Source organism: Taudactylus pleione, unplaced genomic scaffold (assembly GCF_031769625.1).
Source record: "Taudactylus pleione unplaced genomic scaffold, aTauple2 ptg000116l, whole genome shotgun sequence".
Taxonomy (NCBI): Eukaryota; Metazoa; Chordata; class Amphibia; order Anura; family Myobatrachidae; genus Taudactylus; species Taudactylus pleione.
The window spans coordinates 16,762,164-16,779,831 of record NW_028284518.1 but is presented as its reverse complement, the minus strand read 5'-3'; the positions used below and the strand labels follow the sequence as shown (position 1 = coordinate 16,779,831).

At 41.7% G+C, this 17,668-nt stretch overlaps 1 protein-coding gene across 1 annotated transcript in view; it reads right to left on the bottom strand.

The window, feature by feature from the left end:
* Nucleotides 1-17,668, bottom strand: part of LOC148524791 (uncharacterized) — a 42,068-nt gene that overhangs the window by 12,026 nt on the left and 12,374 nt on the right. Inside the window, exon 4 of the mRNA XM_088471705.1 lies at nt 12,770-13,021. Coding sequence (XP_088327831.1) covers nt 12,770-13,021 — 252 coding nt within the window. The remainder of the gene's footprint in view (nt 1-12,769; nt 13,022-17,668) is intronic.

The following is a 17,668-nucleotide window of genomic DNA, read 5'->3' as shown; positions in this document are numbered from 1 at the left end:
CTGTCACTCAAAATAGCAGGCACTCGCTATATAGCGTACAAACGATTTTCGGCCGCACTGACTGGTTCGCGCATGCGTACTAAAAAGCGTACGCATGCGCAGATGTGCAAACATCGCTCGGAACGAGCGTACTGCCGCTAACGAGCGGCTCTGAATGAGGGCAAATATTCACTATTATTGGCAACATGTGCAATCCGATTAAAACATCAGCACTGACACACACCATTTAAATTTAAGAAAAATATACTAGAACAATAAACACACATTAGGACACCTGTTTTAATTTTAATCCATGCTCTCCACTCTGTCACTTTTGTTCCATTTTTTGTTCACACTGTGAGGGAGATGTACTAAGCCTTGGCTAGAGATAAAGTGGACAGAGAAAGTACCAACCAATCAGCTCCTGTAACTTTTCAAACAAGCTGTAACATGACAGTTAGGAGCAGATTGATTGGTCCTTTATTTACATAGGGCATGTTCATATAGCCATGAGATTTTGGGCTTATTAAGCATCCTTGGAAGTGTGCTGCTATTTATTATGCCAAGACTCTTAATTGAAAAGTGAATTTATTTTGGAAGCTGAAATGTATTACTAATTTGCTTAGTCAAATGGCTAACTTATTTGCTATTAACTAATGTATTTTTATGGCATTCATTTGTGATTTTAGGTTTTATTGAGTATATTTTAATAAATTGAATATTTATTTTATTCCTATTAGTTGAACATCGCTTTCTTTAAGACATTTTACTGCTTCATAAGAAAAATTTCTTCAATTTACTTTATAGAAGTGGGGCAATACATTATAGAAAGCAGCAGTTCTACTAAATGAAACAGTGTCACCAGTAAGTCCAGCGCAGTTATTATTTTTGTGTAGTAATTGTGAACCTCTTCTTATTGGTTTCTCACCCTGCTCTTCTGTCTTCTACCATTGCTTTTATGTGTGCTATAAACACCTTCTAGCACTTTCCTTCCATGCATCTCTAAACTCATCCACCAACCCTGAAAAAATTCAGTGAGAAAGGCCACCTAGATTACACACATACAGTCCACCAATGCTAGCAGCAGATTACCACAAAATGTTGTCACACCCTTACACTTGGCCTGAATTGCATCATGGGAGAAGTGCCGAGTATAGTTAGAATAATATAGAATAATACAGAAGGAATATGAATAGATGTTTCTATGAAACTTGTATTAAAAGTCCTGCTCACACTAAATATGGCCTGGATTTAATTACTTAGGTTTTAGCAACTGGAATTCTGCATACTCCCCCACATTCCTTCCACAGATTCCATGTATTAATTAACAAGTTGTGCATGGATGGTGTTTAATATAGAACTGCTTCTGACAACACAATATTCTCCCATCAGTATTGTGACAGGAGCCTCACACCGGTATATATGCTCAAAATGTCATCATGATAACACCCGACCTTTGCCGATTTTAAGGTTAGTGTTAAATTGCAGTTAGGGTTACCACATGGCCAACATTCCAAATCACTTGTTTCCTACCATGACACAAACCCTGTTGTCACACAATTAGACAAGTGACCTCATTGCCTCCTATAAGATTGGTACACTCATCTTCAGTAATTTGTGCCACTGTGACCAATCTGATCATCAGACTGGCTATAGTCATCCTGAACATAGAGGCAATCCATATAGTCAGGAGCTGAAGATTAGTACAAAAAGGATTCCATGAAGTTAGTCAAATTCTCATACCAGCTTATATTACTCATGTGCTCTCATGTCCCATATAGCTACAACTGAATATCATAGGGGGAATTCAATTGTTGTCTTGGGCGCCCTGTGGAGCTATTCAATTGTTGTGCAGAACGGGTGCGAGTAGTTGGCTTTTGGGTGCTCCAATCTGCATTTTGGCCAGCGCCCTCTATAGTTTGGACAGGTTTGGCCGCTTTACGCATCTAAACCGAATGCATTTGGCCATGACGTGCAAAAAGTAAATGTGAGCCCAAAACAACTTAATATCTCCCTGTCACTTTAGACGGGAGAATTGGGGTGTGAGGGTACAAAAAAAATAAATAAAAAAAAAGTTTCCTCCAACACTCCAAGGGGGAGGGGGAGGGTTGGCAGGGACAAAACTCAATCACTGCCATATTTTGCAGATTTAGTACCACCGACATAAGTTTTCCTACTTACCTATATGAAGTGCAAAGAAAAGCTTGCTATATGGATGGACACTGTCATTCCAGAACTTTTCCCAATGGTACAGACAGGCAGTTCTGAATTGCAACTCACATGGACAGTTTTGGTAGGATCAGAGGCAGGGCTTGGGCATCTAATTTTTGCACAAATTTTGAATCTCTGTAAGTTTGGGAGGATGCTAAATTACTTAAAGGGAATGGTCCCTGTAACAAAGCTTGCAATGCTCATAGCTCAATACACAGCTACTGACTATGAGAATTGTTGGGAGTGCAACATTCCTGATGCAAGATGCTAGCATATAGCACATGACTGAGCATGAACTATGATTAGCCAATCCCTTTACATTCTCGCTTATTGGAATGTCCCACACTTTTCTCTGTTTCCTGGTTAATAAACGTTAAATACAGAAATCAGTAGACAAAGTTGAACTTTAATCACTACTGAACATGTGTATAAAAACAGTGCCAGATGTTTGATAGTTTTTAAGATTAATTCAGAAAAAATATATATATGCTAAATTTCTTTACAACAGTTAAATCACTGGAATGTAATTGCAACCAAATTCACTCAAAGAACTCTCACAATATGTACGTGTATACATGCAATAGCCAGCTTCTCAATTTAATAGCTCATTACCAGTGAGGCTTACAGCTTCAAGCAGAGATCCCAGATGTTTGTAAATGTTTATATGCACAGTTAAAATTACAAGAGAAAAAAATACAGGCAATGTAAAGCATATCTACAAAGGCTCATATGGTAAAGACTTATTCACACCAAAGACATATAAAGCAAATCAAGAGGAATAAAAAGTAAAAAAACATTTATCAAATCTGGAGGAACACAAACATACCATTGACAATGTTTCCCATGGCTGTGAATACACATTTGTATATTGAATGAAAGCATCCTTGTATCAACCAGAATACATTATCTAGTGCACTGTAGTTGTGGTAACTCTGCAGACAGTACATGATGACAGTCTCACTACTTTCCCCTGCTGGCATTTCCCCCTATCTCATGAAAGCTGTACTCGTGGCTACACAAGAGAGACAGGGGAAGAATGAGCCAAATATGATCTCATTCAGGATGGCTAACCATGTAATCTGACTCAGCGCAGTGACTGTTCTCACAGACAAGAATTAAAGCTGCAGCCTAATTTATTAACACAATGAGGCATAAATCTACTTTAAATTTATTTTCATTTAAAAAAAAAAAAAAAATGGTTAGAAGGAACTTTGGGTGTTAAATACAAAGTATGTATGATTTTATACTTTGGAAAGCCTAGTAAATACACTGAAGTGTCAAAAGTCGTGGAATAGCAGTATGTAAACGTAAGGGTAGGTGGCGTCACCATACTGTGACGTCTTGGAAATGCTCAGACTTGCATCAGTTGTAATCTGAATCTCGTGAGTCACTTTGAACTTCGGCTAGGCTGCTCATAGCAAGGCGACGTGAATAAGCAAAGTTCGAACGGGGCACGATAACGGGTGCCCGACAGGGGGGACTGGGGACTTCCCATTTCCAAAGTTGTGCTATCATTCAACTTTCCTCGATCTACGGTGTCATGCGTGTACCAGGAGTACCTCATGGAAGGCATTACACCACAGTGGACAGCGCAGCGGGCAATCACAGGAGCTCAATGATGGTGACCAGTGGTATTTGGCCAGAATAGTTTGTGGTAACAGACAAGCATCACTGGTTCAAATCACATCCACATTCAATGCAGGAGATAAAACACATTTCCAGCAGGTCAATGCTTTGGCTTCCATGGGATATGAGAGCAGAAAACCCACCAGAGTGCCTCTGTTAACACTACAACACGTGACACAGCACCTCACCTGGGCTTGTGACGTCACTAATTGTAACCTGGAGGACTGGCAACATGTGATGTGGTCTGATGAGCCACAGTTTAAGTTGTTTCGGGCTGATAGTAGGGTTCGGGAGTGGCGCAGACCCCATGAGGCCATGGACTTCAGTTGTCAACAAGGCACTGTGCAGACTTGGTGGTGGTTCCATAATGGTGTGGGGTGTGTTCATGTGGCATGGGTTGGGTCCGCTGGTCCACCTAAACAAGTCATTGACCGATAACCACTATGTTGCATTGCTTGGTGACCATTTGCAGCCTTTCATGGACTTCATGTACCCCCACAACAATAAAATATTCCATCAGGATACTGCACTATGTCATTGGTCCCAAATACGAGTATGAGAGGAAGACAGATATTCTGGTAAAACTATTAACACCCAAATAATTATACATTTTGAATGTTCTGTGTAAACATTTATAGTGCAGGGTTTAAAAAGTATGTGAACCCTGGAAATTAAATACCAGATTCATCCTCCTTTGGCAGGAATAACCTTAGCCAAACCATTCCTTTAGCTGCGGACTAGACCTGCACGGTTAGGAGAAATTTTCAATCAGTCTTCCTTAAAAATTGTTAATTTTAGCAATAATCATGGGAAGCCTGGTGTATAATGCTTTCTTCAGGGCATGCCTCAGTCGGGTCAAAGACAAGACTATGACAGGGCCACTCCGGAAGGCAAACTTTCCTCTGTTTAAACCACTGAATTATTGATTTAATTCTGTATTTTGGGCTGTTGTTATATTGCATCACCCAACTTCAGTTGTGCTTCACCTGGAAAACAGCTAGCCTTATGTACTTCTGCAAAATGTCTTTGGAATTAATTTTTCCATCAACGAGGGCAAGTGGTCCAGGCCCTGAGGGTGCAAGGCAGCCCAAAACCATGATGCCCCATCCACAATACTTAGTTGGGATGAGGCTTTGATCCCGGTGTGCTGTGCAATTTGTTTCTCCACACCAAGGGGCTAATTCAGAGGTGGATACAGGCATTGCGGTGTCTTCTGGCAGTTCCCCATCTGTGACTTTATGCAAGAATCTCTACAAAGTCCCTCCTTGATGTACATCTGTGTAAGGACAGACGCCCACTTTCAGCATCTGTACACGCTGTAATAGCGCTTGTGTATCTTTAGACTCCACTATCGGTCACATCATCAAAACTTGCAGCCCTACAGCAGGTGCAGATTTACAGTATGAGTATGGCCGCCAAAGGGAGCGATTGAGCATCAGAGCAAACAAATACTTCAGTGACACAACCGCGACACTCCCAAAGTTGTACCATCTCCATGCGTCTGTTTAGCCACCTCCCACGAACACCCACACCTTTCACCTATGTTAGATGACAGCTGCTGCCACCATAGCGACAGTGGACACATTACCAAAGGAGAAACAGAGATGGTAATTAATTGGGTCCAGCTGCTGAAATCAGAAGATATTACAGTAATCCTCTAAACAACCCTGTCCTAGGTGAGAAGGCACTGCCATGTAGTTGTATTGCCAATTGCCCTGATTCTTCATGGTTTTATATTTGCGGGAGGTCCATTACATCAACCTCAATGCCAATCAAATCAACTAAGCCTCGTCAAACCCGCAGAGATATTAATGCTATAAATTTTGAACAACTATCCACCCACTTCTCTGCAACAATCACTCTTACCAATTTCTAATTTCACTTCTCCCGAGACTGCTGTATCACACCTGAACCAGACCCTAGAACTAGCCATTGATGAAGTCACTCCAGCTACCCATCACACTCCGCGTAGACTTAGACATCAACCGTGGCATTCCAAATTGACAAGACACCTACAAAAACTCTCACGTAAAAGTAGAACATCAGTGGCGAAAGTCTCATACTCAAGTGACTTCCTCACATATAAGACTATCTACCCCTCTTATTGTAATGCACTGGATATTGCCAAATAAACCTATTTCCAATCTGCCATCTCTGCCCAAGAGACTTTTTAATACATTTAAATCATTTCTTACCCCTCCGTCACCCAACCCACCTGCTACTATCAGTTCACAAGATCTTGCTTCCTATTTCAAGAACAAGATTGATAATATCCGAAATGAAATGGTATGCACTTCCTCAGCCAGGAACTTGTTCAATTCCCTACCTGAAATCAGTGGCACGTTCTCATCATTTGAATCCCACTAATGAAGATTAACTATCCATCTACACTCCTCCTACCTCTACTCTTCATCCTATACCCTCTAAAATCAGTAAAGCTCTGTCTCCTGTGCTCATCCCACACTTAACTAAAATCTGTAATCTCTCTTTCTCTACTGGTATCTTTCCATCACTGTTCAAGCACGCAGTGATCACTCCCCATTTTGAAAAAACAAAATTCTGACCCCAACTCTCTCTCAAATTAGCGTCCTATCTCCCAGCTCCCATGCCCCTCCAAGCTACTGGAGAGACTTGCCTACACTTGCCTCACACACTTTAAACACCCACAACTTATTGGACCCACTTCAGTCAGGCTTTCGTTCCCAACACTCCACTGAGACAGCACTGACTAAGGTAATAAATGATCTGGTCACTGGCAAGGCTAAAGGCCATTTTTCACTTCTAATTCTTCTAGATCTCTCTGCTTTGACACTGTTGGAGTACCACAAAGCTCAGTCTTAGGTCCTCTGCTTTTCTCAATCTATACCACCTCTCTTGGCAAACTAATCAGCTCTTTTGGTTTTCAGTATCATCCGTACACAGACGATACTCAAATTTACCTATCCTTCCCTGATTTGTCACCATCTGTGCTGGTCCGCGTCACTAAATGTCTCTCTGCCATTTCATCTTGGATGTCATCTCACCACCTCAAACTTAATATATTCACAACAGAATTAATTATATTTCCACCGGCCAATAGTAGTTACCAACCTGATATCTCTATTACTGTTGACAACTCGACAATCAACCCCACAAGCTCGCTGCCTAGGTGTTATCCTTGACTCTGAACTGTCTTTTGTATCTCACATTCAATCTGTCTCTAAACCCTGTTACATAATTCTAAAAAACAGCCAAATTTCGACCATATCTTACGCCAGACACTGCAAAAACTCTAATACATGCACTCATTTCCCGCATAAACTATTATAATAGTCGCCTTATTGGTCTTCCCATAAACAGGCTCTCCCCACTACAATCCATTTTGAATGCAGCTGCGAGGTTGATCTTTCTCAAACGTTCAGTGTCTGCTGATCCACTCTGTCAGTCCCTCCATTGGCTACTAGTCTTTTACCGTATTAAATTTAAAATACTTACACTCACACAAAGCTATTAACCAAATCACGCCAACATACATCTCTTCACTTATATCAAAAGATCTTCCAACCCGACATCTCCGCTCTGCACAAGATCTGCGTCTCTCATCCCCACGTTTTACTTGTTCCCATGCACGGTTACAGAACTTTTTTCGGGCTGCACCCACCCTGTGAAATGCCCTCCCACGCACAATAAGACTTTCTACTAGTTTCCAAACATTCAAGCGTTCTCTGAAAACTCACCTCTTCAGACAAACTTAGCAGATTCCAGGACCGCCCACATAACCTTTATAGCTTCCTTATCTAACTCCCTTCTTATAGTAAACAACTATCACATCTTCTCTTTATTCAATTTAACATCCTCCTAACACTAGGCCAACTTTCCAGTGTGAATGGATTATACAGCCCACCAAGAACATCCGCAATCGGGCTATTCTTGTGTATGAACACCTATTTCCGTATTGATTGTATACTCGCGAGCAGGGCCCTCTTACCTTTATGTATGTCTTTTACGTATGTTTTTTACAACCCAGTAAAATGTTAATTCAAATTGTAAAGCGCAATGGAATTTGCTGCGCTATATAAGAAACTGTTAATAAATAAATAATAGAACACAGGGATAAAACGCACACTCTCTAATTGCTGTCCACATGCCATCAAATATGGAAATTGCAGACAGATTGATTAACTGCAATATATTTCTGTGCCATGTATATCAGAGTATAGTAAAGCTGGGTACATACTTAACGTTTGTGTACCCAGCAATCTCAGCCCCAATGGGGCGACATATCGGACAGTCCGTACACCCTGGACGATCCGGTTCCCAACCGCCCGATATGCCGGCCCCCGCCACATGGGATAGTCAGCCGAATCGCCTGAGCTTTTGTACATGCACGAAGATGCGGCTGACGACCCCACGGGAGCGTGCACTACACGATGTAGTGCATAAACACTGCACAATATTGACGATTTTTCGTTCCTATGCTTCAGAATCGGCCAAATAGTTAGCAATATTGTGTAGTGTGTAGGGACCATAAGTGTTAAACTACCACTACAAGGTGTTTAGGAATAAAGGCTTTAAAATTTCACAGTACCACGGTACAGTTGCTAATAAAGTAGATGTTGAAGAAACAGTCTGGAACCTTGGGAATGATTGACCCACCAAAACCAATAAACCGGATGCATATTTGTGGTTAAACTATAAAACAAAAGAAACAAAAAGCCATCTGTGTGCAAACTCAACGGAAGTGTGACTTTCTAAACATTAGATTTTGAACTAAACATGTATGACACAAAATGGCATCAGTTTTGCATAGTATACTAGACTTTTTGTCTAGAAGTCTATTAAAGACCAAAGCAGGGAGAGCTGTAGCTGGACTATTAGAAGACAATGACATGCGCACCCCCGCCCACCCCCCCCACTCCCCCTGTTAAAGAAACATGGCATTTAGATACAAAGATAGGGCAGCTGGGAGGGGAAGCAATCGGGAAGCCGACTGCCTATATACCGGCAGCCGGCTTCCCGACTGTGTTATCCCGGCAAGGGTGAAATGCCGAGCGTCTAGATGTAGACGCCCGCATTTCCCCGACGCCGGGAGACCGGCATCACGATCGTAGTGATGCCGGGCGCCGCGAGCGGACAGCCGCGCGGGGGGGGGGGAGGGTTTAAGGTTTAGGGCTCCCGGGGGGGACTTAGGGTGAGGCACCCCCCCGGGAGGGTTAGGCTAGGGGGAGGGAGGGTTAGGCACCCCCGGGGGGGACTTAGGGTTAGGTAGCGGGGAAGGGGGTGGTTAGGGTTAAGCACTTGGGGGGGAAGTTAGGGTTAGACACCCCTAAGGAGGGTTAGGGGGGTTAGGTTAGTGGATACTTACCTATCCACGATCGGGATTTCCAGCGCTGACGGGCTTCCGCTACGTCGCACTCTGCTCCTGTCGGGCTGCCGCTGCCGGGAATCGAACCGCCGGCCATGCGGCCGGCGGTATTTCATACCCATTCCGCTGGGAGATATGCCTAGACTGCAAGGAATGATTTAATTACAGACAGGGTCAGATGTATGAACACACATTATGTGCAGCGTTACCACTTCCCTGCATGTAATAATGCAGGGAAGTAATCAGAATGATGAAGGCACTATGCATCCCAGTCATTATCGGCATCGCTATAACTAGATAGGGCGCCAATCTGGATTTGAAAATTATAAACGGTCAGTGATACTGACCATTCTTATGAGTGCAGCTATCGACTTCGACAGCTGCCGCTGTCTCTGCTGCACAAACAGCACTGTCCCTGGCTGTCAGAATATGCAGGCAGGAATTGTGCTTACAAAAATAAAGAAAGATTATTTTTTTTTACCCCAATATTAGTCTGCAGTTAGGAAATCTAGACTGGCGCATGCACAGATTAGCTGCAAATGCAGTCACAGATACCAAAGGAGAGTCCGATTCAACAGAGGTGAGCTAACACGATCTCTCTTTGGCAAAAGCATTTTTAAAACATCCAGCCTCGAATGAGCGAAGCAGGGCCATGCATTTAAAGAAAAGAATATTACATCTTCCCCTAATGTATACATTACGGTGACAAGTTTCAGGGTAACATCGACTTGTGCCATTAACACACTAGATTTTCAATCCAAAATGTGTGCAAGATTTTAAATAACAAAAAAAAAAAAAAACCAGAAAAAAAAACCAGAACTCCCCCAGTCTGAACCACTCTCCGTAAGCATGTAAAAAGAGACAGCAGACCTTTTTGCAGAAAAGAAACAAACCATGGGAGATATAAAATACAAAGCAGTCACACAAAACATATATTGCGCTTTAATTGTTCTTTACTGACACCTCTTGGAAAATATGTATAATACTTTTAATGGACAGTTCTATTTTAATTAAAAAAAAAAAAATATTACAAAATGGCATAGATAGAATGCTCAATCATAAAAGCCCTCAATACACATACATACATTCACACATGTGTACGGCCCTCCCATTCAGAAAGGTTTTTAGTACAGATAACACAGGTAGCAGCAGTGGGAGGGCAATAACTCAGTGGATTACGCTCCCCATGAGATGTATCATACCCTTCTGAGGAAACAGTTACATGTTTATAACAGAGAAACGTGTTAAGAACTCATCTGCAGGCTCATCCACTATTGCCATTGATTCTGGTGGCTCATGTGAAAATAATCGAAACCTCGCTGATACAAGCACTTTGGACTCTTCACGTCAGCGTTACCTGTGTCTCCCTCCCTAAATACCGTCCGATGAGGTGTTGCTCCTGCTGACATTGCTCCATCTCGAACATCAGGTGGATGCCTATACATCTCACAGAGAGCGTAATTCACTGAGGTTTTGCCCGCCCACCACTGCTACCCCGGGACAAAGAACTAGGGATCGAGATCTGCAAGGTGGTGAGGTAGATTCATGGTGAGGAGGTTGAGCATAACGCCAGCATTTGGGCTCCCTGATAATTACTTTGTAATATCGCTTAAACAGATTTCCGAATAAAGCAAAGTGGATCCCCGTATCACACCGCATTTGCAAAGTCATAGTGGACTATATGTACATTTCTCTTGAGGTTATCCTGCCTTGTTTTGTATAAGTTTTTATATATTTAAAAACATTTTTGCCCATAATAAAGTGGTTTTATTACTGTATTCAAGGTGTAATTTATACCCTACTAAATATGTCATATTAAATGAATTTGTAACTTTATTTAGCACTCCCTTGTGTATTTATTTATTTTTTTTGTGTATTTATTATTTCCAGAACCTTTTTTGGGAGCAGCAATACGGGTAACAATTGGTTTATAAATATAAATATATTTTATTTGCGCCTGATTTAGGTATTTAGTTATATCTGAGTTTTTTCTTTTTCTCCAATACGCCAAGCTGTACACTGTGGGGCTGATACAGCATTGCACGTAAGTGCAATGCTGAACGCAGATTCTTGATTGGGAGTCTGCGCATGCGAATGTGTAGAACAGGTCCTGCGTGATCACACGCAGCCCCTGACATGCCTCTGCCTGATTGACAGGCAGAGGCATTTAAGGGGCGGTGCGGGGGCGAAGATATAGAGCGTTTCCAGAAACAGGGTGTGACGGCCCAGTTTTTTTTCTTTGAGTGATAAGGCCAGAGGTTGCATCCACGGACGCAGTTTCCTGGCCTCGCAAGCCAGTCAGCCTGCATAAGCTGAGGCTTACTCAACTGGCCGGCAGCCCGGCACCATCCACCATCGTGACAGACAGTCGTGATGGTGATCCCAGCCTACGATCTTGGTCACGGTGCTGGGATCGCAAATGCAGCAGGGGGAGTCATACACCTCCTGCTGCATATGCATATTAGCAAGGACCGAATTGCAAAGCTGCTTGCATGCAGCTTTGCAATTCTGTCCTAAGCTAAATAACCCCCTGTATTAAAAACAAGGGATGCTAGTTCCCATACTGCCATATATGTTAAGCTAATAAACTCACGTCAAGGTGCTCCCCTTGTGTGCAGCACTAGGAAGTGGGCATGTCTGAAATATGCTTGGCAGAGAAATGGACACATCTGCACAAAATAAAGCAACGAAGGCCCACTTATTTTAGATTGCAAATAACCCTTATTGCGATTATGTTTGACTTGAAATCAGGCTATTGTTCTCTACTATTAGAGACCAAATGCCAGTGAACAGGCAAGTCTTTTGTAACCCCATTAAAACTTTTGCTGCCCATTCATGCCATGGTATACAGGGAATAACACCCAAAATAAAATCAGATCACTTTTGTGGCCACATTTCTACATAGATTCTCTCTCAAAACAGTATGATTGGCTATGTGGCTAGATTTTAGCCCAAAGGTCTTATGCTTTGATAAATAATTTAAATAAAATACTAAAGCATCTAGGAAGTTTATTTTAGGCTTTTTCATTTAAATTTAGGGTTAGTGACCCTTTATATATTTAATGGTGACTGTTTTATTGTTGCTTACGAAGTAGTCTTATTTTACTATTTGACCGATCCCATATTCAGTTCTTTTTGTACGGTTTATATTGACGTGGTTATGCTGTCAATGTACTGGTTTCTCTCAACAACGCTATTGGCACTTGATGGGGTCATAAATAAAGTATACTAATAATTGCATATTGTACACATGGAGTTCTCAAATAATCTCAAGTCTTAATTATGTATACTTAACACCAATGGTGCATTAAAGAAACATGTAAATGGAGGGTGCTCTCAAAAGGAGATTACAGGATTATACACTGGACCTAGGCCTAACATATTACAGGGCTGCCGCTTGGACTGCAAACTTGAAAAGCCCACTGCAATAGGTTGGGATCCATTTACAAGAGATGCTGTTATGGAGTATCCTGGAGCACCCTTTATTTACAGGTTTCCTCATTAAGCCATTTGATTATGTTCACAATATCCCTGTACACCCTATTTATCAATACTATGCATTCATCCATAAAAACAAGCTCTTCTCCTACACACAAGATTGAAGCTTACCTACTGCAGATGTCACAAGTGAATTCTCTATTTGGAATAGATTGCAGGCTGGGGGAATCATCTGTAACAAAGATACTGTGGTTGTTTTCTACTTTCTGCTTTCCAGTATGACACGGACCATTATTCATCTTGTGATGGAAGCGCTTTTGGTGTCTATTCATTTGGCTGATGTTCCTGAATCTTTGGTCACATAAGTGGCATGTAGTAAGCCTGCGTTTTTTGTGCTTTGAGGAGTGGGCTTTCATCTGTGTCCTACAACAAAAACAAGTGTTCTGTAAACGCTAGTTAACTTGCAGGCCTATTGTACAAAACAAGAAGAGATAGTGAAACCAATACAATAACACAGAAGTAATAACTTTCTACACATACAAGTCTAAATATCACACTACATACAAGAAAAGATACCAAATGTATAAAAGTTACCAAGTCTGAGTTACACTCACCAGCGGTCCCTTTTTTAGAGCTTGCAAGCACCATAACTCCATTTTCAGCTGTACTATAAAGACCAGTATTTCCCCAACTTCCTTTCAACCTTTGTAATTTTAGACCAAGGAGGAAATGTAATCGGGCCAGAGTTTAGAAGAGTGGCGCATTTCTGTCAAGTTTCAAGATGGCGTATGTAATGAAATGCTACTACAGCCAAACTCGCCAGAATCTCGCCACAAGAAGCCGCCCAATGTTTCTGTTACACATATGTAATAGGGAGTTGTAATCTCAGCACAGGTTCCAGCGAGATATAATCTTGTCTAAAACTTGATATCTATTGCATTTCCTCCTCTTTCTCCCCTCTCATTTCTTTCCCTTTCTCCCTTATCTCTAACTTATTAGTGCAAACTTTGGCATCCTAGCTGATAGGGAGATGCTCACTGATATTTCCCATTGCTCTTTTGAAACTATATGGAAAATGTACAACAAACTAAGCTTTTGTACTCAACGATACTTGTTTTCTGCATAAGCTACTGCTGTCATTTTCCTAACCACTGTATTGCTGTTGGTTATGTGGAGTCTGCCCTTATTTGCTCATTTGGGTTGGATATTAAATATGTACAGGAAAGACTCCCAGATTTACTGTGGAAATGACTGACTGGCTCAAAGTGTTTTATTACAGTAGTACAGCACTTAACTATATATCAAATTGAGAATGTTACTGTATGTAGTCTCCAAAGACTATCATCATCTTCCTATTGCCCTCTTTAGGATAATGCTCATTCACAAAATAGCGCGATTTAGGGTGGTACTCATGAAAGCTTGGATAGAGATAAAATTGTGAGCGATCAAGGGGTCTATTCATGCAAGAATGTGACATTTAGATTTCAGTGATCACACACAGATTTACTTATAAATGTAACATTTAGATTTCAGTGATCACTAAACATCGCACTCTTATATCGGGTTTTGTTGTATTATTTTTTGCTATTCATGTACACTTACCTTATCCCCGATGCCCTGTTCCCTTGCGATCCCATTTACTCACTTTTCTTATCGCACCTTCTGTAGTCCCATTACATTCTGCACATGCGCCATAGCCTGATGTACTTCTCTCTTCTGCGCATGCATCAACATCTTAGTGAGCTGGAGGCAGCAGGGACAGTATGTGTGCGCGCGTGGGGAGGGGGTCAGAGTGAGCCGTGCTGGTATTTCTATAGGATCCAACAGGGGGGGGGGCACTATTGGATGAGCAGGCAGCAGCTAGGATGGAGGACTATTGGATGAGTTGGGGTGTGTGAAGCAGCAGCGGTGGCAGCGTGGAGGCACGGGTTAGGGGACAGAGCAGCAGGGAGGCAGCAGCCTGCTTCATTGGCAGACTTTTTTTTTCTCTTCTCCTCCGATTGGCCAGCATGAGTGAAGGGGGCGGGGGGAGTGCAGTATCTGCTGCTCTTCTCCCTTCAGTAGCGGGTACACACTGCCTGATGTGATATATACGGACAACATATCATCTAGTATGTACCTGGCTTTAGGAGCCAATTGATTAGTACTTTAGCTTTCATAATTCTCTCTCTCCAAGCCTTCATGAATACCCCCTTACTGTACATGGTTGAAAGGTTTCATGTAACCTCCTGCTTGTAGGAGTACCTCTAAATAGAATAATATTACATATATTAAAGAGGAGACATGCACTGCACATCAGACTTTCTGCAACAATTTTTATAATTTCTTATTCGAGTATTCCTTCAGACATCTTACAATGAGGTTACCTGGCACACACAGATTTACTTATAAAATGTAATCAGCAACTGGAACAAGAAACATAAGGACACATCTCCTGTACTTTAGTTCTGTAATAGTTTTGTTTTTTTTAAAACTTACTTACTATATGTTTTAATGCTGTATATTTTGGGTTCTATTATGAAAGCGTGACCTGTATTTTATTTACTCTACCCTAATCTTCAAGAGGTTGATTAAAGAACATTACAGTCAAGTTCAAGGAAAATCTAGAGCAAAAGAAAATGTATATAAAAACAAAACAATAAGACAGAACTTAGAGAACCGTGCGGAAGAAAACAGATGTAAAGAATTAGCAGACTTGGGAGAGAGGGTACATTTAAAGGGAATGATAAATACGTGGAACTAAATATCAGAATAACACAACTACTTCCCAGATTACTCCCAGCAGTGTATTCAGGCTTGAAATATTAATGACATGGGTAAACATGTAACAGATTGTTGAAATAATAGCGTGAAATGAAGCTGAATGTGAAATGGCAAATAAAATAAATATATAGTGGGAAATAAATCTCCTTTACCTCCATATTATGTTTTTAGCAAATGCTAGAAATACATCAGCATGTAATTAGTATTCAGATTATTCTCTCTTGACTAGTCTATGCCTGTGCCCCCAAAGGATCTATAATAGATACAATTATTGTTTGTTATCTGTAGAACACACACCAAGTTTATCTCAGTGACTGAAACCCCTTGAAAATATTATATATAAAAAAAAAGGAAGGTTCCTTGATGCATTTTATGTATAACTCTTCTAAATATTTTTATTTATTAAAAGAAAAATACTTGACAGGCAGTACTGTTGTTCACCAGTGTTTTTCACTTGTTTAAAATCTCACACTGCCTGTCTCAAAATCAGTGAATAAGGTATCACATCATACAGGCAGATGATTTGAAAACAATGGAACCATTTATATGTAACAAGTTATATCTAATGAACTCAAATCACCTCAACAACTTGACAAAGTAAAAGCTTATGGCAAGTATTTTTACTGTTGGCCATACACTGCGAGATAAATCTCACCATCAGACAGACTAATTATCTGATATTGCCATACACTGTCACATAATTGGTCTGTCTGTTTGATGTTGAGTATATCCACTGTCAGTTCCAAACACCAATTATCACATCTGTCGGGCAAGTGAAAGATTTCTCATGCCCGACTGAGCGATATTAGCCAATTCAGCTGATCTGGCCAATAATTGCAGTGTAAGGTCGCCTTAAGTAGGAATCGTGAAAATGAATGGTTCCTCAAATACCTGATTACTCCATTTTATGGTTCTCACAGAGCAGAGTAACTAGACATTTTGGTGCCCTGTGCGACAAAGAGCATTGGTGCCATGCTATAATTTCTATGCTGATTTCTAAATTTAACGCTATAGTCATGTTTTTTGGCATATTCTGAGATTTGATGCTAAGGATTTATTATGAAGTTGCAACTTTTATTGTTCCTCTAGCCATTTTTTAGACTAACAGGTGGGGGTTTGAAGTAATCTGGTGGATTATTTCTTCGGCTGGTGCTACATCACTGTTTTCTGCTATACTTATGGTTGAGATTCAGCGACTTGAAACTTTTGTTTAATACATTATGGATTTCTCACGACTGGTGTGTTCTATGATCACCAGGTGTATGCCTCATAAGATCTTACAAGAGTATTATCAGCATTTCCATTCTTATATATTAGTGAGGGACAACAATTTATTTGTTGTCCCTCACTAATATGTAAGAATGGAAAGGCTGATAATACTCTTGTAAGATCAGGTTGTCTCGGAATCGGTATGATTTACCGCCGGACGCATGGCCGGGGGTTCGAATCCTGACAGCAGCATCCCGGCAGCAGTGAAAATCCCGGTCGTACTAAGGTAAGTATTTGCTAACCTATTCTACCCCCTAACCCTCCCTTAGGGGTGCCTAACCCTAACCTACCCCCCCAGAACCTAACCCTAATCCCCCCTCTAAGTGCCTAAACCCAAGTTCCCCAGGGGGGGGATGGGGGGAGTGCCTAACCCCAACCTCCCCCCGGGGGTGCCTAACGCAAAGCCCGCTTCCCCTAGCCTAACGCTAACCTCCCGGGGGTGCCTAACCCTAAGTCCCCCCCAGGAACCCTAAACCTAACCATCCCCCACCCCCAATCCCCCCCGCGGGTATCCGCACTCGGCGCCCGGCGTCCCTTCGATCGGGATGCCGGGCATCGGTCTCATGGCGTATGTCTAATGACAAGGGTCGGGTTTTCGACACCAGTCTTTAAACCCTTGCCGGGATTAGACAGTCGGGAAGCCGGCGGTCGGGATTAGGTCTGCCGACTTCCCGACTGCCACCCGTTGTCTGCACGTGGTGTTGGTAGAAGGTCAGTATCTGTTCTAAATTGATCTTTTGTACCCTGATGATGATGATGCATTAAAGCGCTGGCATTTTACCCCTGCGCCCGTGTCATGCTTTATACCAGAGTGCCACCGCCATGAGCTGCGTATTGCGAGACCGACTGAGGAGCATCTAAAAAGGAGGGCACCTGGGTCCGTATACCTAATTAAAATACATAGACACACACACAAATAGATATACACATACACACGTGGGTAAACTACTGTGAGATAACGCTGTGCCTGTAGGTAGAAATGCTTTTTACTGCATATCCAGCTTTGTGGTTCTACAGTCCTACAGTATACTCTATATC